Source organism: Phasianus colchicus, chromosome 1, assembly GCF_987193195.1.
Source record: "Phasianus colchicus chromosome 1, bPhaCol1.hap1.1, whole genome shotgun sequence".
In the NCBI taxonomy this organism is placed as follows: domain Eukaryota; kingdom Metazoa; phylum Chordata; class Aves; order Galliformes; family Phasianidae; genus Phasianus; species Phasianus colchicus.
The window spans coordinates 33444464-33466819 of record NC_143436.1 but is presented as its reverse complement, the minus strand read 5'-3'; the positions used below and the strand labels follow the sequence as shown (position 1 = coordinate 33466819).

The window sequence follows — 22356 nt, the reverse complement described above, 5'->3', positions numbered from 1 at the left end:
ATAGATTTCTGGTGTGTATGTGTGTTATTTTTTATTGTATCATAATAAAATGAATCATGGGTTAATAATTTTCACTGTGTTACAACATTTCAGATGTAGTACTGCATTATATGATGAATATAATGCAGCTTGATGTAGCATCATGCAATGAGTGACTACAGAGATCACAGGCTGTTCAATGGACTTTGTTCTACTGCAAAATGCATAATTGCCTAAATGAAATGTTTAGTAGTTTATGTTTTGTTGATGAAGACACAGAGTCTAATTACTGCCTGTGGGTTTTGTCTTTAGGAATGTTCTTGGGGGCCATATTCTACATCAAGTGTATTTTGCTCCTTCAGTCCTTTTGAGAGCTGATACTGTGCAATAACAGCCCAGTAGATCCAATGTTGGGCTCCCAAGAGCCCCTTGATAGGGTTTTCTCCATGTGGAAACTCACTTTTTCCATTAGGATATAAAAGGTAATGGAACCATTCAATGCAGAGAATCCAAATTTTTTTTTTTTTTTTTTTTTTTTTTTAATCTTTCTCTTCACCACTGCATGCTATGATAAAATTATTTTTATGAATTCCAGATCCTTTGAGAAATGGCTGCTCAACCAGAAAGGGTAGTTTTCTTACATATCTTAGCACATAAGTCCTCTCATAGGACTCCAGTGGCATTGGTTAGAGTAGCATGGAGATGATGAAGGTTGTCCTGTTGTCATCTGGGTTTGAAAAACTTTTATTTCCTTTGTTTCCAGACTTCCTTTGCAGTGCCAGGCAGACAGTTAAAATGCAATTCCTTAATAATTTTTCTTTCATTTTCTTTTTTTCTTTTCTTTTTCCATTTTCTTTATCTTTCTCTTCTTTTTTCTTTTTTTCTTTATCTTTTCCCTTTTCATTTCCTCTTTCAAGGCTTTCCCTGTATCCTGCCAGCTCTTCTCTGACCATTTGCATGAAGGTTTTGGGAGAACTTATGAAAAACCGTGATTGCAATGGACATAAACTCTGGACACATAGAATCTGAAAATATATGCATATGTATGAATTTTAAAGTTGATATACTTTCCTTCCAAGGTCTTACCCTGAGGGAAAAGAATAAAAAAACTTGGTAGAAATATACAGCTGCTTACAGGAGTCCAGAAATTAATGTATTTTGTACATTAGTTTTATAATGTCTCTGCTTTCCACTTCACTGGATCAGTTCTGTATGCAGCCTTCTCCAATTGCTTTTCTTTAGCCAGCATTTTCTGCCTGAGATAGTTACACTACATTTGGAAAAGAAATCAACTTTACAATCTACTGTTAGTACCATTGTAATTCTAGTTTCATGCATGGCAGACTGCCTTACAGATCCAAGTTTGATGCATTTCTAATTAAAGAAAAACAAAAAAAGTACCCTCAAACAACACAATGTTACCTCACAGTATTATCAAATTGCCCATCTTCTTATTTTCACAGCTCACCATGTTAAAACTGGGACCTGTGAAGTGGTGGCACTCCACAGATGTTGCAATAAGAACAAGATAGAAGAAAGATCACAGACAGTGAAGTGCTCCTGCTTCCCTGGGCAGGTAGCAGGTACCACCCGGGCTGCTCCTTCTTGTGTTGATGGTGCGACTACCTCTATTGCTTCCTTTTATTGCATGTTCCTACATAATTTTGTTAGCTTAAAGGTATCAAAAAATCCACTCTATTGCAGTTAGCTTTTTAAAATAAGACGAGAAAGGTTTCTGCATTTTGAAGGGCAAGTCCAAGGTGATGGGAAAAATGAATTATTTGTTATTACTCTGTGGAAATGCTAAGTGAAATTATTAGATGCTAGTGAAAGAGACCTCTTGAGAAGCTAAATTTGACCTAACCAACAGAGGGCCCCCAACAGTGTATGGAGTTCACTTAATTAAAAGTGTTTACACAAACTCTACAAGAGCATGTCATTTTCATATGCTACGGTCTTACACTTCATTTATTATTTTATCTTCATCGTAAAGCATTAAACACGCAAACAAAGGGAACACAATTCTGGCTATTTTTGAAAAGTCTCTGTAGACCAACAATATTTTTTCTGTTCATTGTACAGTATTAATGTTTTATTTAACAAATCTGGCATTGATTCATATGTTTTAATTGGGAATATACTAGCTTATTTTTCATTTCTATTTCTCTGAAAGAGGAGCAGAATAGATTCACCCTTTCCATGATCTCTTTACTGTTGATATGTTGTTGGCTGTCAGAGAAACTGTAAATATGTCATCTTTGGGAAATATATTTAATCAGCCTGTGCTAGACTGTAGAGTAGATCAGGCAAAATATACTAACTCAAAAGAAGAGACTCTGCTTAAAACTTTGAAATCTGGCTGAGCAAGAGAAAATGAGAGTTGGAAAGGAATGCTATGAAATTACTTTCTGAACTGCAGTAAATTAGAAAAAAAAAGTAGTAAAGAGATTGTCTTTGAAATATGTAGCACCTTGTGCAAATTGAGGCTTCATTTCTCATGAAGATTATGAGCTGGCTGCAAATCATAGAGTAAATGTTGGTTAATATATTTCTAACATTGTCATGGAAAATAAAAGAAGTAATGCAATATAATGACATATTAAAATGTCTATTTCAAGAACATGCAAATGTAGATGTTTTCTTCTCTTATAGCTTCAATAGTGGAGCAGAAATGGTGGTGCCACATGCAACCATGTCTTGAAGGGGAAGAGTGTAAGGTTCTTCCAGATCGTAAGGGATGGAGCTGTTCCTCTGGGAATAAAGTGAAAACAACTAGGGTAGGTATGAAACCAACCTTACATACTACAAACAGGTAAAAAAACGTGCACAGAAAATTGGGTACACATGGAAGACATCAGCTGAGAAGAGCAAAGAAATGTGGGAAGAGACTCATACTGGGAATGGACGTCATCATCCTGCACACTTGTCTCAGCATACATAGCAGTTGCTTGATCGTGGTAAGCAGTGTGCCAGACCGTCTCAGGTGAGCAGTGGAGATGATAGAGTTGACACCTTTTTCAGCTACTGGTAATGATTACGTCGCAATCTGACATGTATTTCTTTCTGAAACAAAATCTGTGCTAAGCTCTTTATTTACAGGATAGCAAACAAGTACATTTTAACCAGTAACATGGCATTACCATGTTTTGACGTAGAAATTGCTGGGCATGGTAAGCATTTGATATATGCAATTAAAAGAGGATCTTCTGGTTCTTTCTTTTTGTGTGACCGATTGACTACAGATTTTTCAGTTTCAGTAAATTCCTTTTCTCCATTTGACACTTTTTGTATTACTGTTTCAAAATCAGATTATCTAAAATCTAACATTCATTATATACAATGCCTGAAAACAGAGTAAACCTTCTGTCATCTCAGTTTTTAGTGCCTACCAACACAAGAGCAACAAATTCTTCAGCTAAGCAGGAAGTTCTCAAACTTCCTCAAAATCCAGAACTGTGTCTCTACAGGATCAACAGTTCTATATCCACATAAAACATTACAAATGCTCCCTGAAGTCACATATGTATGTATATATGCAAGAACACCTTCACTTCTTCACTCTCCCATTCGTACCTGATCACTGTTTTGCTTGTAGGTTTCTAATAATTGTTTGTGGTGTCAGGCCAGTACATTGTTAACATAGGTGTATCTGAGTGTTTAAGTCATTTGAATAAAATCTTCCCCATGTAGGCGCTAAATTTCTGAATGCCTTGATTGTACTGAAATGTAGTATTGTCTGGCTGAATTATATTTTATTCCACAGAGAGATCTGCATGTCTCAGTTTTTGTATGCCTAAGTTTTTTTTTGCCATTTTGACATTCTTTGAAGGAAGGATATTTCCTCAATGTTTGATGTACTCTTCTTCTTCCAGTGCCACAGTCAAATGTATATATTCTGAAGCTAACCGTTCTTGAATTCTGCCCACCTAACCTAGTAACCTAACTAAATACCTGCTAATGCATATCTGGTTATATGAATATAAAAGGTGTGTGCATGTGTAATCCAACGGAAAGGAACTAGAAGAAATGTAATAATGACAATAGAAGCAGGAAAAGAAGTGTGCGTACGTTTTGAAATTTGTCCTTGTTACTGCTGCATTGTATGTGACACTATCAGTGCTCAAGAATGCATGCCATTTTATATTTTATGTGTTTAACAAGCATATAAGTAAAAGTGTGGCTCTGGATTACCCTCCTGTAGAAAAAAAATAAAAATGATCACAAAATGGGAAGACATCAATAGGAACCTCTTTGAGGATATTTCTTCACATTTTGTCAAAAGATAAATTCTTCTGTCAAGGTTATGAAATTATGCCTGCTCTTAGGAATTCATAGAAGCCCAAGGCTCTTGCCTGGAAGGGTTCATGCCTCTGCTGCAGATTCACTCCTCTTTTCAGGAGTTGGCCTTTTCTTGTCCTCCATGGATAGTGGCAGTCCTCAGGACTCACTTCGTGTTCCTCAGAAGTGATGCTATGAAAAAGCCACCTATTAGACGCACTGACTCAGTTGAGTGGCCATCATAACCTGCAGCTACTAAAAGGAAAAAAAAGCTGATTCCCTTAAATCCCTTGCTATTTGCTCTGCCTTCCAGTTTGTTCAGATACTATGTGTTTCCCCGTTCTTCATTTTCCAAACGTATGCAATACTGTTTTGAGACATTCCCAAATTTGAATTCAAATTTCTGAATTTGAATTCAAATTACTGACTGAGACCAAGTCTCAGTCATTGAGAAGAGATGATAGGGAATTGAAATTCTCTGTCTTTCTGGGCACAAGAGGCTGGGATTTTAACAGATATCATTTTGATGCCCAGAAAAATATATATTAAGAATGCAATTGACTGCAGTAAGAGTAGCTTCTTATCAAAAGCAAGTATTTTTCCCTAATTTGTAGTGAATATGATATTTTTTGTAGTTCCTCTTTGTGCTCCCCCTAGTCTGTAAATAACAGGAAAAATTCTAAATGACTCTGAGTTTTCAAAGCTCCTTTTAAAGGAAAATAAAGAAGAATTCTTCAGAGAGTAAGTATTAAGAAGACATGAATAAAATTCTTCTGATTTTTAAATGAAATAGCCCATATATGATTATCATGTATAATGTAAAAGCATAAAGAAATGAAAGAACTGAAGAGGCAAGACAATTTAAGTGTACTGCAGTAAAGCATTGTGAAGGCTTTCCTGAAGGGGTCTAAGAAAGTATGAGGTCTATATTCATCTCCAAACATCTTCTGTTAGTTTGCCTCCTTCATGAGCATAAAAAGTAACCCATTTAACTGCTGAAGTACTGTCTTCTCAGCTACAGAATACCATTATTTCAAAGCAGCACTTAGATTTCCATATGCTCTTAATAATTAAGCATTCCAGTAGAAATTAAAACAGTAATAGGAAGAGGATATTTTTCTTGTCCAAATCTGTTAGAATATGTAATTGTGTCACTGTAAAGAATGATGATGCCAAATTCTTGATACTTACGTTAAGCAAAAATTTAAGCAAAAAGCAAATTATGTGAGTAATGAAAGAAAATTAATTTATTTTTAAATATCTGGTCTACTTGAGGTTTTGCTTTTTATTTAGATAAAGAAGGATCTAATAAATTTACAAACCAATAGAAGATTAGAAATAGTATGAGTTCTATGGTTCTGAGAATTCAAATGTTAAGAAAAGTCAGATAGCAATTATTTACCTTAGTAATGCAATATCAGCTATTATGGAAAGATTAAACTGTAGTCCTCATTTCTCTACATACTAGTGGAAGATGCAGATGTTAGGAGTTATTCATGGAAAACAATGAATTCTGGGGTGGGGAGTATGTTTGTGAGTAAACTGAATACTGAGTAAATTCATTTTGATTTAGAATTGACTGTTTTGGGCTTATAGAGCCTGCAGGAGGGGAAGAAGAGAAGAGGGAATGGCAATTTAGCTAATGATTTCATGTAGAGAAATATATGTTTGTGTTCCTGAACATTATACTGCAACAAAAGAAGATGTTCAGAAACTCATTAATTTGAATTATGAAGTTATGTGCATAACTGAGATTTGCCAGGTACATTCTGGCATTTTTGTCCAGACTGAGATACTTTTGTGAAGGAAGTAAATTAATTCTTTTTCCGTATGGCTAGTCTCAAGGTTTTGCAAAATAAACACAAAATTTTTGCCAAGATATTCACCTTAAGTGATAACGAAAGTTTAGAAAAGGGGAAAATTCTGAAGAAATATTTTTGCTTTTGAAGTAATCATTGTTTCTCCCAAACTTTTTCTAAAATAATTATCTTCATTTAATACGTTCTTTGGATGTGTTTCTTTTCCATGTCGTGAAACGAACAAACAAAAATGCTCATTTAAAATGAGAATTTTCTCATCACTTGAATCCCCAAATGGCATTATGAATGAAATTGACAATGACATTCACAAAAAATACAAACTTTAATAAATGAAGGAGCCCCTTACGAAGTCTAGATAGCAAAATTGTGCAGTCAGATAAGATCATCTAAGCAGAAAAAATCCTGTTTCCTATTTTTCACCAGTACGAGGTGCACGTCTTTCACACTGGAGATCTCTAGGCAGTGGTTTTTCAAAGGCAAATCCAGATGCTAGGCTTTACTTGTATTTTTAAGAACAGCGCGTTGTCTACTTTATAATACAGGCTTACTTCAAGCGGAAGCACCAGAAGCTACATGTGACTTGTGTGAAAGTGCAACCTGCAATGCTTCCTGGGCATCCTGGTTCCCCAGGCATCAACCCTCAGACTAGCTTGGAGCAAGGCTTGGCTCTTGGGCAACCTATAAACCCAGATGTTTTTTCTAAAGAATCCGGAGTGCAGGAAAACATGTGGTGCATCTTGAGGCTTCCCTTCAGATCCCAAAGCTGTGATATGGTAAGAAGTTACTCTTATGCTCAAGAATGGAGAAGTGCCCCTGGGCTGCAGTTCAGCACTGTCTGTAAATCAGACAAGATCAGATAAGGTGGGCTGGTATTTTATGAAGAAATATATGCTGGTATTTTTCATACAAAACAATACCTTGTCCTTGAACTTTTGTTTTGGTAGAACTGCTAGTGGAATATAAGGTACAATTTAATACAAAGTTCTAGTTAAACCATTCATATTGGAATTCACTGGTATTTGTTTAGAACAGGACTGTCTATCCTAAGATCCAGTCTATCTTATTAGTATCAGAGACAACTGCCCACTTCCAAAGAACAATCTGTTTTGTCCTAAGATAGGTCAGATGAATTATCTTTAGAAGGTGCTTATGTCTCCCTAATAATTCTCAAGGAAAGCTTTGATGATTAACTTAGTGCCTAACATTTGGATGCTTAGCGTTGAATAAGAAGATGCTGTCTAGGAGGCTTTCTTTGATGTGGTCTTCAGTAGGAAGCTGATCTAAAAAAATCCTAAATTCTCTGTCAGTTTGGAAAGCTTTGGGCTTTGACCACTGTCAAATGTAATACAGTGTGAGAGAAGCTTTTAAAACTTTCTGAAGATACTCAGCTGTATGCCAAATAAGTGAATCATACTGTGATGAGCATCATGCCCAGTATCTATTATTCATCAGAAATTGGTAACCAGTGCATGTCCTTTTAGGACAGCCTTGTTGTTATAATAATAATAATATAAATGAACCAAAATGATCAGATGCACTGCATAGCAGGTATTTCTTATTAACCTTTGAAAATCTCTAGAAGGTGAAAGTGAACAAAGTAATATTTTTCTATGAACAAGTGCTAAGAGTACTTTCACACAGGTCATAAAAGGCCGTCTTTTGGAAATGAGCATCTAACTTCTGGAATAGCTTAACACCCACACTTTTATGGGAGGCAGAAGGAACTGCAATTGTCACTCTGGAAACAAGCTATTATTTTTAATATGTGGGTAAAAGCACACTCCAGAAGAGAAAGAAATCAATAGTTAATATATTACTATGTAGCTGTATGCCAACCCAATATTAGAAATAGAGTACTGTAAATATATATATATAAGGAACAGAGAGAAATAAGAGAGAAATTTTACGTGGCCAGAAATAAATCCATACTGAGTCCATTTATCTACATTCCAAATCCAAATCTGCTTTCCAAATCAATACCACAGATAGATGACTAATGAAAAAAAAAAAAAAAAAAAAAAGGACAAGCAGAAATATAGAAATATTGCCAGGATGGAGAGAAATCCATACTGAGAATGTTTATCTACATTTCAAACAATACCGGAGAGAGTTTGAAGTCAGATATTTGTAATATTCCATTTAATCTAATTTTGCATTATGACATCCAGAATTTAAAACAAACTAAAAATTTAATAACATCATTGGAAGCAGAGAAGGATACTGTCCAAACATACCAAATGGCTACAAATGGTGTTCAGTGTGTGTATTCCACTACTCTGAATCAATGCAGTTCTGCTGCTATCTATAAATATTGCTTGTATTTTTACCCTGTCTCCTCTTTCTCACTTGTAGATACCATATTGTTTCTAAATTAATTACAGCTGCTGATAGGAGAGGCAATAATTTTACTTATGTTTCAAATTATAAAGTGTGCTGTTCATAAGGCTTTCAGGCCAAGGAATGAAAGAGCTTCCATTAGGTACCTTTACACAGTAATGCTTTGCAATGGGCTATAGGAGGAAGGCTGAAAGCAGGATGGTATTTACTAAGAAACCTAATATCAGATGGCAGCATTAACAGTGATTCAGCTATTGTTGTAACCAACATGGGAGTAAGACAATACAAAAAATGAGAACTAAAATGTGTTCTTGGATAAGAGAAGAAAAGAACATTTTTCTGGAAACTGAGTCTGACATCAGCAGTGCAGCTGTGTTAGCTGTTAATTTCTGCTCCTCTGTATCAGCAACAGATGCACTGTTTCTTTAAGCAGCAATAGACAGAAAAAAAATGAAAGTATAACTTTTGTTGTTGTTGTGTTTTTTGTTTGTTTGTTTTGTTTTTCCTAAAGTTGGAAAGAAATATTGCCATTGTGGTTGCCTCTTCTCTCATGTCTTTATTCCTCCTCCGTCCTCCAAAATTTTCAAATGCAGTACTGCTGTTGATATGTAAGCTGAAAAATCTGAAATTCATGAACTCTCTGTGTAGAGGGAATTTTAGGCTGTTTACAATAGACTGGAGGTATCTCTGCAGTCATTCTGTACTAACAAGGCAGTGCATTTTTTGTGTGACATTTTTTCAGAGTAAATCTAATACTAACCTCCATCACATGAAGCAATTCACCTTTTGCTTTGACCACTGTGAAACTTGAAACACAGGATAAATCAATGATTTGCCAAGCGTCAGTAGTAAATAATTATAGGAAATGCTTCTTCAAATGTTATTTAAGGAATCGAATTAAAAGACTACCTTGCTGTAAAACTCCTCTATCCCCCTGCCTCACTTCAAAGTTTCTGTCTACAGACACCTCACCTTCTACCTAAGTTTTGGGTGAAGATTTATAGGAACAATATGTATAGGGGTACAGTGATGAACTATATTTTCTGGTTCATAAAAAGGATGTGATTACAATACAAGTAAGTGCACAGACTGTAGCAAAATATTAGCTATGGAAAAGAGTGATTGCACTTGTGACAGGCTCTTTGTTGCTATGGTATCTCTTTCTATGCCTTTGGCTAATCTGTCACTAGCAGAAATTTGCAGCTGTCTCAGCATGTTTCTCATTGCCTACTCAGAGACCCAGTGTATCTAATCTGTCATTAGAATAGCAATAAATGGTATGTCTACATTTTCTTAAAAAATGCACAGAAGTTTCAGGGAAGAAATGAGCTGGGAATGGAAATAAGGTAACATTTTCTAGGGTCATGTTAACTTTTTGCATTAGTGATTATTGTTTTGATCCACTGTCACAATTCATTCATATTGAAGATCAGTATTTTTTTTGTAGGTTGCCCAAACAGTAATCTTTTTTGGACACTTGGAGATTTTGAGGAAAATATTTAACATCTATGGCCAACATACATTAGAGTTTCCCAAGCGTAGCTTTCCAAAAGGTTTGAACGAATCACCAGTTTTCAAGGCTAAGTAATTCGCTGAATCTCTTAAAAAAATCTGCAGAATACCAAATTTATGTCTTAAACATGAAGTTGGCAGGCCTAGTTCTATCCTATGGAAAGGTTCCTGTTACAAGCATATATTTGACATGAGTTTAGGCTCACAGCTTGATTACAGCCATTTACAGGTCACAAAAATCTAGACAAGTCATAGTTTTTTTCCTAAAGACAAACGTGTATTCAAAACAAATAAACAAACAAAAAACAAGACATGAGACACAAGCTATGGTGATAAGGATTAGAAGAAGAAGAGAATTAAAGTAGTGAAAGAGGCCACTTAGAGCATGTGTAGAGGTTTTGACATAGGAATGCATAAGAGAGAGAGTTCACCAGGCTGTGCAAATAATTTGAAGCAGATCTAATATTCAGTACTGAACTTCCTCACAGGCATGTGACTCTAATTACACGAATCCAAATTAATTACAGAACTAACTACAAAACCCACAAGACTAATGCAAAAATTAGCAATTCATTGCTGTATGATGTCACATACCTGACCTGGTTTCCAACTTGGACTTAACTTGTTCTTCCATTTCCTACTTACCTTTTCTACACTATAAATACAGATGGACTTCTTGACCTGATTACAAGGTGGAACAAGGGATCCACCCAAAGTCTATTGAAATATGATGGAAAAAATGAATCCAGTGCATTCCAGAAAGCAATGAAATAGACCCATAAAAATAGGGATGTTAAAAATGTTTTGTAAAAAATTATGTAATGAAAGTGTTTTGTATTTGAAGTCTGAAATGTTATAAGCAAAATCATCAAATGACAGTAAAACTTGGGCAGGTCAAGGTATTCCAAATATTCAACCCAAGAAATTTTCTGTTGCAAAACAGAACACCAAAAGAGAATGGGATAAGGGCAATATTCATACATATAGCTCTTCTGAACAGGGAGAGCTTGTTAATGTGTTACTTTAAGAAAACATATGAAAATCAGGGTGGTATTTCTATTATTATTTTTTAATTATCAGAATTTAATTGCCTAGAAGGTTTGAAAATTTGCCTTGATTCTTTTTTTTCAGTGCATGGTAATACTTAGGACTGCCTTAGGTCTTGTTCACAGCTGTTCTGAGGTTTTATTCCAATTATATTTATGAGCAGGTTCTCTGTACAAATCATGAGAAATGAAATCTTCCGCAAACCCTTTTCCACACTCATAAAGTGTTAGTAATATATATTACGGTTTGTATGCTTTTATGAGGGGATAGTTTTCTTTTTGGCAAAACTGCAGATAGCATCCATTGCACAGCATTAAATATTTCTGTCATTGTTAAAGAAAAACATAAATGGATTCAACTACATGTCATTAATTAACTAATTGGTTATTTTTTGCAAGTATTGCTTTCTTCCACCTGGGAATCCTTCACTCCATCAGTCCTGCTGAGAGGTTTTCTGCCTTTGTCCCAAAAGATTCCACTTCCGCTTGTGATTTTTTTAATTATTATTTTTTCTCCTCAGTTTTTCCTTTGCTGGCATATTTGAGATACTAAACTCATATCTGGCAAATTATTTTCTGCCTCTATAATGGAAAATAAGAATGACTTCTGAAGGCCATATGTAAAATACTGGTTTTCTCCACTTCTTTACAAAGTGGAAAAGGCATAACACTGAAAACAAAGATGTTTTTACTTTCATTTACAGCCTCTGTGCCCTTTCAGAGCTATGTAAGATAGAATCTTTGAATATCTAGCAGTCTTACTTAGCTTTAGCGATAGGAAACCTTTGTCAGTTTGCAGTACCTTACAAATATAGGGAGATGGCATTCAAATGCTAGTATCATATGAGTAATGTTGTTATGCTCTAAAACTAGTGCTTCTTCCTCGTCACACCCTCTTTTGTGGTCTGTGAGTGCTTTGGATCTTTTCTGAAAGTCAGAAAGACTGAATTTCATTCAGAAGGACTGGAGTATTCTGAAACCTCTCATTACCCAAAGCTGCATGCAGAACTCTTGCCTCTATTTGGCACAAGCTTTACAAACTGTTCAGCCACAGAAATGATGTAAGGGTGAGAGAAAATGTGCCCCAGTTTTACTTTCAGTTCTCCCAAATTTCATAGTTTTCTTGAGGTATTTCTTTATTCATTAGGACTGTATAGAAAACCTCAGATGTTCTACTCTGTTTTAGCTCTGCTTTTTTTGCCTTGTAACTGGGAGAGAAAAAAATGAATAGAAAATAAAAAACAATTAGAGAAAGTCAGTCATACAAAGCATTCATACACAGTCACTGGTGTGACTAGTGAAAAACTCTCAAATCAGTTGGAATCCTAATTAGAATAATGAAGACAGTCCATTCTTATCCAAAGAGTATTCAGACTGAAGAAAAAAATATGTATTTCAGGCAAGAATAAATGAGAGACTGATCTCTAGGACTAAATTTAAAAAAAATACGAGGACCAATATTAAATTCATTTCTGTAAGATTTTCAAAATTGTTTATATTTTCATAGTTTATAATTTACTCCTTTTTCACCCTGAGGAAGACTTGGTTCATCTCAGGAAAGATACTACTGTGAGAAAAGGGTCCAAAGGTTTTTGTATGTTCTAAAAGTAGATTTTGAGGTTTCTTATTTTACTCCTTTATTAGCATGTACAGATGATTCGTTCTCAAATCTTTCAGTGCTGATGACTACCGTTCAGTACCTTTCATATCTGCAGTGAGAAATGTCATAGAGCTCTGAAGATTTTGAGTAAAGCTGCAAAATATCAATTTCACCATGACTTCTTTGCCTCATGTGACCTGTAGCATTATCTTGGTAAGGCCTCTAAACCCAGAAGTGAACACCAGGGTGTCTCCAGTTTATAAAGATGGGTATCATATCAAGTGAACAATGGATTGTTTCTATGTAGCCTGTGAATGGAATGGAAGATTCAAGAATTTTAATGGAGCTGCATATTTTAAGATGTCCAAAAATTGTGTGTGTTCAGGTTTGAGATACCAGAAAATATCTCACCAATGCTAGACACAGCTTTTTCTTTCATCTTGAATTTGAGCTTTGTGGCCTAGGGACATAACCCGGCCAAAAAAAGACCAAAGTTAACTTTTCTTGTGCTGTTACCAGTCTAGTCAAATGTACAATAGCTGTTCTAGAATCTTGAGATCCCTCTGTTGTACCTCTTTGCAATCTTTTCGGAGTGATCTTCAGAAAGAACAGCATAGCAAATTTATTGTCTTTAAGGCATAATTCTCATTCCAGTTGCCAGTAGTTATTGTTCAATATTATTTACAAACAAGAAAGAATAAACTTTCTCCTAGAATGCAGCTTGTCAGTTTTGAATCTGATTGCTGGCAAAGCCAATTTCTTTTTGAGAGTCATTCAAGAGATTTCTATGCGACAGTACTTTTTCTATTTCTTGACATTAAATCACATAATTGTTACTTACATTCCTGTAATTTGAAGGCTACAACCTTCAGAACCTTTTGGCCTTTTCTTCAATACTTCAAATTTTAGAATACAAGTGACTAATTATGATTAGCTACTCTGATACATTCATATTTAACTTGTCTTGGGCCGTGTACTAGTCAGAGCATAATGAGAAGACGAAGGTATGAGGAGAACTGTCCAGATTCTTTACACAACACAAATGAAATGGAATATCCAAGGCAGGTTCTTAGTCACATTTCTAGAATTCATTATTTCCTTAGACAGATTACATCTTTTCTGTGCACTATGAAGTCCAAAAAACAGCATTAAGGTAATCCCTAGAACACAGAAGTTATAGGAAGTTGTATCTTTCACCTGGAAATCTCCATAATACTCAAGCAAGAAGGTATTTCAAATTTATCACAAGTTTGGAGAAAATGCTGGTGAGGACCATCAAAGAATTTTTCTGGAATTAATATCAACGTGTATGCTTCCAAGAATGCCACAGGAAGTTGTGACCATACATGTCAGATGTTCAAGAAGATCACAGCGAAACTTAGTCATCTATATGCTCCTTCAAGCACAGATGGTGGATTTGCTCTCTGTTCTGTATATTTTTTTTAATTTAAATTGGAAGTACTGATTTCTCTTTTTCATTCTTTTTCTCTAATAATGAAGACCAACAACTAGTCAGGAATGAGCAACTGTGACCCTGACTACTTCCTAGTGAACCAGGCTTTATGTATTTTTCCCTAGGCAGTGAGAAATCATCCTAATTGTTCATCTATGACAGCTTTTAGGTGAAAAACTCTTCAATCTTCCCTTTTCTTGCTTCTATTAAGAACTGACAAAGGGTGAAAAGGATTTTTCTGTAATCTTCTAAATCTGCCACCTTTCTTCTGTTTCTTATTTGTATCAGAGTGATAGTGTGATGGGTACTCAGACTGGAGAACGTTAAAATTAGATTCCCTTAAAATAATTTTATATTCTCTAAATGGGTACCCACTACTCTGTCAGCACTCACTACTTTGCCTTAATTTTCTCTGCACACGGGAAAGTCTTTTCTTTATTTGGAGACTCTGAATTGATGGAAAGAAAGAGGAAAATGATCAAAGTATTTCAAGTTGCTGACTGATTCATTGTTTTTAAATTTTTTTTCTTTTTTTTTTTTCTTTTTTTTTTTCCTGCCTGGATATTGCTCTCCTGTATTCTAACTTGTTTTTTAGTTGTCTTATATTCCCTCAGCTGTGGCAGTATTCGTGGAGCCAAATGTGAGTGCCCTACCTCAAAATGCCAGCAGTGGAAGCTGGTAAGCAAGTGGGGGAAAATCACCAAAGGAATCTGGAGCTTGGGACAAAGGTAGAAAACACATCAGTACTGCACTAACAGAGCAGCAGGTACCCTCATAGAGGAGATAAAATTACAGGTAAGGAAATAATTTATGTTTCTATTTTGATTTCATCCAAATGGCTTGTTATTCTTCATTCAAAATCCCTAGAAAAATAACACACCTGGGGATAACACATTACTAGGGATAATTTGAAGTTCAATCTTACACAGTTTCTGGAAAAATATATTAAAAGGTGAAAATCCATTTTAGCTACTAGGCAATTTAAAAACTCAACCTAGTTTAAAATAATGACTTTCTTTTTATTTTGTTAGCATATTAGACAAAAGTAGCTGATTGGTAGAGGTTTCACTTTCCAAACAAGAATAATAGTAGGTTATTTAGATTAGTACTGTAAGATCAAGTGAAAGACAAAAGGACTCTGCTTTTCTCTTTACTTTCTCAGAGTTAGCAGGGTAGTATGACTCTATAATCCTTCAGATTGTTTTGTTGTAAAAAGGACTGAGGTTATTTTTGTCTTCCTTTTGTGACAATTAGAAGGTGTAAAACAGAAGAAAATTACATTTTTTTAATTAATTGTCTTGCAGTCTCTTATGTCGTCATGCCGCAGTCCCACTGTGGAGTTGTGATCACCTCCAAAAACCACAAGAGGATATATCCTTGTCTGAATTACTACAGTTATTATCTGTTACAGAAAGTAAAATAAGGTTTATGTTTAAGTCTTCTCTCAATACAAAACTTTTGTCTGTAAATGAAAAATTTCGTGAAGTTTTAACAGGCTAACATAAACTTGATTTCTCTGTTGAATTACGGAAACACTGAGAAAGTTTAGTTATGGACATTGAAGTAACATTATCTTTTGGAAGAGAATGACAACAAAATACATTTGAAAATGTAATGAATTATATTTATCCTTGACATAACTCATATGTCTTCATCACTTATATACTATGATAATTGTCCCAGTGTGTTATATCAATTACGTTTATTTTGTAAAATATCAAATTCAAGTGAATGTGAATCCAGAGCCACATTTATTTCTCTGATAATATTTTAAATGTGTAGTTATTTTATTAGATCAATGGACCATCTAACTTACGAGTTTTATCTTGTAATAGAGGTTTCTAATAGTCTGCAGTAGGACATTTATGTTAAAAGGCCTAAAGGAAAAAGAAAAAAAGGAAGATAATTATCTTTTGTAAGCATTATTTGAAGAAAATTAGTTGGTCTTTTGAGGTGCTGGGAACCCTTTTTCAGAAGCAATCAGAATTTATCAGCAAATCCAAAAACTTATCTCAAAAATCCAGATAAGGAACTAGGTGCCTGAATTGAGTAGCATGTTTTGATGTTATTATATGGTGTTTCCTGTAGCCTACTAGCTATAGAAGAGACTGTAAGTTGAGTTCTCCTCTGAATGCACATTTTTGTCAAACTTGATGCAGTTGAGTTCTTTTTGTTTTGTTTTGTATTTTTTTAATGTATATACGTTAAGAAAACACTCAAATCTTTCATTTAGAAGAAAATGTATTCTGATCACATGCCTCTTATTTGTATCTATTCTATTCTATTCTATTCTATTCTATTCTATTCTATTCTATTCTATTCTATTCTATTCTATTCTATTCTATTCTATTCTATTCTTTCAATTACTGTTTCATAATAGAATGCTGACATACTTGCAAAAATGAGAGCAAATGCTACTTATCCATTTCTGTTTGGTTTTCTAGACAAATCACGAAGTTCGAATTTGAGTATATTTGAACCTTTTCCTTTGAAATTACTGTTATTGTTTGGGTTATTTTTTGAGACCATGCTCCTTTGCTAAGAGAATTTACTTTGGTTCTGAAATATGTTTCCTCCTGTTGTTCTGCACTTTTCCCTGTAAGTTAAAGAAAATTCCATCTATCCCAGTTTTGTTTTCTGTAAGTAATTCCGTAACAGTGTAGTACTTGACATGTGTTTGTTTCTTAGGCAAACGTGTAAAACTCTTCAAGTCCGAATGGAGAAGTAGAGAAAGGAGGTTTCTGCTGTGCCTGATGACAATTTATGATTTTCCCACACATACTAAATAATCTGGCTCCACGTTGGAGCACTAGTTGTGATGAATCCTAGTCATGGTCGGATTCTAAGGAAGGGCCAGAACGTTCGTTGAGGAATAAAGAGTCAAACCACTCCAGAAAATGTGTTCCAGCCCTGGTTTATTACTCACAGAGCAGCAGGTGTGTACAAATACAGGTTTACATAGTATTAACAGGAACTGTTGTACCTTACTCTTCATTGTAGTTATTTAGTTTGCTGCAGATACACAGGAATCCTGGCTTATTTGTGCAGTACTACAGGAGGGTGATTCAAGAGACTCTGCACTGTGTTGCTAAGCAGCTTCAGTGCATCAGTCAGGTGTTTCTAAAAGCCTTTAAACATCTTTCTTCTCTCACTATCCTTTCAAAGAGAGATCCAATTAATAAATCTGTGTTATCATTGTAGGAATGCATGAAAACACTAAAAAGACGTACCTGTTGGTACATGCAGCTAGATGTTTCATTGTTGAAAGCTTGGTATCATACTTGATTACTTACAATTCAGAAAAAGTTGGGAAAGGGGTATTTGTGCCATATTCCTTAAATATAGTAGAATTTGTCTGTTTAATCTTAAAACTCTCCTGTTTTCAGAAATGTATGCCATGCTCTAAAATATTTTTCTTCTATTTTTCTAGTTCTAGCTTTAAGATCACTTGGCATATGATTAGTATATATGGGGCAAGTGAAAAGCTCAATTTACATGTGAAAGCCCTTTTAGTTTTCCTTACAGTGTTTAACAATGCTTGTCTAGATCTGCATATTTAACAGCTAAAATTTCCTGCCGAAATCATTAAAAGTAGTGAGAAAACATGAAATACAAAAGTATACTTAAATAGCATGGTGTGAAATGAGTTTTCAATGTTTGTTTCCTTCTCAGGAACAATCTAAAGTACCAGAATGTTCACAAATACAATTCTGTTTAGTCATAGTGCAATAAAAGCACAAAAGTATTAAGAGTTTTCGAGTCTAGTACTAATGAAAGACATCGGAAACTTTGGAGCCATTTAACTGTATTGGGAAATGTTCTGTTTAATTAATGAAATGAGCCAGAGTTGTTTGCCGAAGGACATACCTGAGGATCTAGAGTTCTAAATTGCTTTGCTTCATGCTTGTGAACATGTTTAGAAACACATTTTATATTGCATTCTCTAAAGTATAGTGAAGAGAAAAAATTAATACTCTTGAGTTTTGATATCAAGAGATGGGTATGGCTGAAATTTTATGGCCAGGAACGAAATAACTGAAGACTTGAAAAAATCTGTCAATACTTAACCCTCACTGAAGGTAAATTAATTCGTATAGTTATAATTAAATAGCTGTTTTCACAGCTGCCCAGAAATAACTCTAATTTTGTCTTGTGTCATTAGCTCAAGTCAAGTAACAATCTACTGTCATGAAACAGCAGCCTGTTTCCCAGCTCTTAGTTCTCTGTTGTAGTTATTTTATCAAGCATACTTCTGAAGTACAAATGAATCACTTCAACCTTTCTCAAATTTTTGAAATTATTTCTTCTGTCCCTCAAAAATTGGTTATCTATTATGGACAAATAAATCTATACCTATCTACTGTTAAGTACACATGAATATGGATACCCTATTGCATACATATCCTTAACCACTCTCTTTGTCTGTCCTTTGTCTGTTCCTTAATGTAAAAAACAAAATATAGGATTCTCATGTTCTGAGAAAATTGTCAGCCTGTCCTCTGTTAAGATTTGCTAAGTAATTTGAAGTATCACAAATACAAGGTAGTATGTTGCAAGTATAGAATATTTCATCAACAAAAATGCACAAGTTGCAATGCAAAATGTCACTTGCTTTAACAAGCCATGTATGAATAACAGCGCATAACAAACATGCTGTATGGATTTTGAAGTTCCAGGAAATAATGAGCTTCCATCTGTTCAAAATATTTATTTCCAGCTTGGACCTTCATATGCAGGGCACACAAGAGGAAAAAAAACAATTGACAGATATTTGATTCTGGTTATACGGGCACTTCCGTTTTTCATTGTAATGTCCATATTAAGCTTTCACTACAAAAATAGGTTGGTTTTTTTTCATGAAAAAATATGATTGAAATAACTTTCTTCAAACCTGTCCTATTTTAAGAAAGGTTTACTAAAAGATTACTTCATTGACTCTGTTTTCTTGATTTTTTTTTTTTTTTTTTTTGGTGTGTGTGTGTGTGTGCTTTGTTTATGTTCAGTATGAGAAAGAATGTAAAAGCAAGGGCACAAAATTGTACTGCGTACAAATAAGTACTATATTGATACAAGATCTCTGTCTTGTCTCCAAGACATGTTTTTGATGACAATTCATAGCTAGGTGTTTTTGTAATGCGTCTCTTTGTTCAAGACTTTAAGGGATTCTTGTGACGCTCCCTGTACTTAGCTTGTCTCATGTTGTCCATCTTCTGAGATTCTTTTTATTTTTTAAGAAACCCCCACACTATTTTTCTATTCTACAGGCTTTTAAAATTATGCAGAAGAATGTAGGGGTGCCAAGAAGGCTTTTCTTGTCTAATGCAATTCCACTTAGCACAGGGTGAACTATTGACTATTAAAAATATGTAATTCCCTTTCTCTGCCTTACATATCTGGAAAAAGAAAAGATAGCTTGATGATTTTTCAGTATGCTCAGACAACAGTCATGCTGTGACCATACACATAATTCTATACTATATAGTTGATGGAAAAATTATAATTGAAGAGGAAACAAAACTTGGTGACAATAAAACATTAAGTATTAAATTCTTCCTGACTCTTATATTTATATGAATACTTTGGCTAAAAGCCAGAACTGGGTGTCCTTCTTGCAAGGGCACCCACAGGATGGAAGTTCTTAAGTTTCAAGTGCTAAATTTACAAACTCATTATTTTGTTTTTAATATGGATTTTATGTATGAGATGTGATAAACATGGAACAAAAAGATAGATCTGCCAGTCAAAAAATTAATAATGTAAAAATTTGTTATGAAATGTTCCACCACACACTGACTTTTCATCCTATAGTCTTGAATTTTCTCCTTCCTCTTCTAAGGCAGAAGAACATATTGAGTAAAAGTGACAGACTTTTACTCAATTCCATCTGACTATTCTGATGGAACAGAACATGTTATCTGCTGTATTCATCAGCTGTGGGAATTTCACGAGTGAGAACAGTTTTCACATATTTGTGGTAGCACTGACCAGAAGCTGACCAGAAAATCTCTTGAACTGATAGCTTTTCTAATGTGCTGCCTTTGAGATCTCCTCATTTCTGGTTCATTCTGGATCACACTGGCAAAAATGTTCTACCCAAGGACTAAATCTTGTAGGAACATAAGCAGAAGAAATGTGGAAAACTTCAGATATATTTAATTTTATATTATTGTTTTAAAATAAAATGAGTTCACATACAATTACAGCCAATTTACAGCAGCCACTCACTAATTTAAATTAAAAAGTCTGCAACTGCAGAGTAATTATACTTTAATTGCACATTTAGTACAAGAAAGTGAAGAGAGACTAATGTATTGTATTTATGACATAATAACCGTGTGAAAAATATATTAGCATAAAGGGAGTAATTGTGTTCCAAGAATGAACAAATTAATTCAAATCAATATCTACGATGCTTAAGGTTCTATGTACTTTTTTCATTTGTGTTGTTAAGCAGCAGCAAAGTTAATTTTCATGCATATTAATTATTCACTGAAAAATTGATTAGACTTGACTTGCACCCATTCAGTGTGTTACTGTTCTCTTAGGACTTTAGAGATCAGACACATGGAGTTCTCAGTTCCTGTTTTGTTAAAAAGACCTTTGGCACAATATCTTGTTTCAAAGCTACTCAAATCCTATAGCTTTTATTTTGTCCCAGATTAGGCATTTCTGGGAATAACATCACTACATATTAGCTAAAATTTCCCTGCTTCTTTATGGAATTGCCTTTAACATCTGAGAGGTCTGCTCTCTCCCTAATGTGTATGGATATATAACTTCCATTAATGTTAATAGCTGGTGTGTGCTTGCTCATAACAAGTATTACCTTCCTACACAGAGGAAAATATGAACCAGTATGTGTGTTACTCAGAGTGGCAGTGTGTAATCTGTACATTAAGGGGAAAAAAAAAAAATTGTACAGCAGGTAGAATAATAAAAATTCTGGCTAAGGAGAGGAGGTAAAAACTCCAATCATGTAACTGTAAAAACTAGGGATATGAAACCTGACTTCCTATGCAGACTGTATAAGCAACATGACCTTTGTGTATTGTTAGACACCTGATATAAAGCAAGGATTTGAATGGCTATCAGTCATTTTTCTTTACGTCATTTATTCATTGTATGTAACAGTGCACGTTGATTGTATAGGGATATTCTCACCATGCAGTTGTAGAGCTAGATATGGGAAATATACATTTCGATACCTTAAGGGAGGTTATAGAAATGAAAGGAACAGACTTGTTATCAAGATCCCTTGTGATAGGACAAGGGGAAAATTAAAAGAGGGAAGATTAGGCTGAATATAAGGAAGAAGTATTTGTGATAAGGGTGTTGAGGCATTGGAACAGGTTGGCCAGATAGGTGGTGGATCCCTGGAGACACTCAAGATCAGGCTGGATAGAGCTCTGAGAAAGATGTTCTAGCTGTAGGTCATTCACTGCAGAAGAGTAGGACAGGATGACCCTTTAGAATCCCTTCCAACTCAAACGATTCTATGATTCTATTGACTTTGCTTAATGCATACCAGGATACCATTAGCATTCTTTGCCACAAGGGCATATTGCTGGCTCATGGTCAACTTCATCTCTAAAAAGAGAGCTTATGTCCTCTCTTTTCAGTAACAAAGACTTACTCTCTGTGGATGTGGGCAGAAAAGGAATTCAGATGAGCATAATGTATGAGATGTAACTGTGCCTTTTCAGTTGTGTCTCTGATGAAACCTTCCTCTGGTTCTTCTTTGGTTCTGATATACTCTGTGATACAGAAATGTAAGATACTTTGGCCCTGTATCTACTTGACCCCTTTAGGAGTCTCATTTCTTTTTATCTCTTTTCAGTATGTTTTGCATCAGATGATTTACCACAGTTTTTTATATATGTTTGTATATCAAGTGAAGCTAATAAAATTCCACCTGGAGATAGGATCAGAAGATGTATATCTTACAGTATGCATCCCAGTGGCATTTGGGTCCATGAGTAGAATTCCAGCTTGTTACAATAACACACACAAATAAACAACAAACAAAACCAATTAGTTGCTGTGTCAGCATTTTGAACTTTGTTGCAGGGTATAGAAATATGTTGCCTGGCTTTTAAATTAATTCTCCATTATTGTTTCAGGCAATCTTCCATTATAGAAAGGGTCACATGAGGCCGTTTCCAACATCAAAAACTAAAAATGAAAGTGTAATAAATAAATCTTTGGTATTATAAAAACCACAAAGCACAATTTTATTATTCCCTTCCTAATTGCTGTTCCTAGAAACAACTTAGTGAAGGCAAACTGAAGTAATGAACTCCTAGAACAGTCTTTTTAATATTCTGTTCTATG

General features: G+C 34.7%; 1 protein-coding gene across 5 annotated transcripts in view; it reads left to right on the top strand.

Annotated features, from left to right (window-relative positions):
• The window catches only part of TAFA2 (TAFA chemokine like family member 2), a 179125-nt gene that overhangs the window by 155058 nt on the left and 1711 nt on the right, over positions 1-22356 (top strand). Inside the window, exons 3-6 of one of the 5 annotated variants that reach the window (XR_016465393.1) lie at positions 1443-1595; positions 2632-2756; positions 14640-14820; positions 15330-15356. Coding sequence is in view for 3 of the 5 variants with exons in the window: in XM_090138237.1 (XP_089994363.1) it covers positions 1443-1595; positions 2632-2756; positions 14621-14707 (365 nt within the window). In the remaining 2 variants the exon portion in view is untranslated. Of the gene's footprint in view, positions 1-1442; positions 1596-2631; positions 2757-14620; positions 14904-15329; positions 15357-16713; positions 16962-22356 lie in introns of those variants that run through there. The other 4 variants (XR_016465394.1, XM_090138237.1, XM_031589616.2 and 1 more) reach the window with 4 other exon arrangements.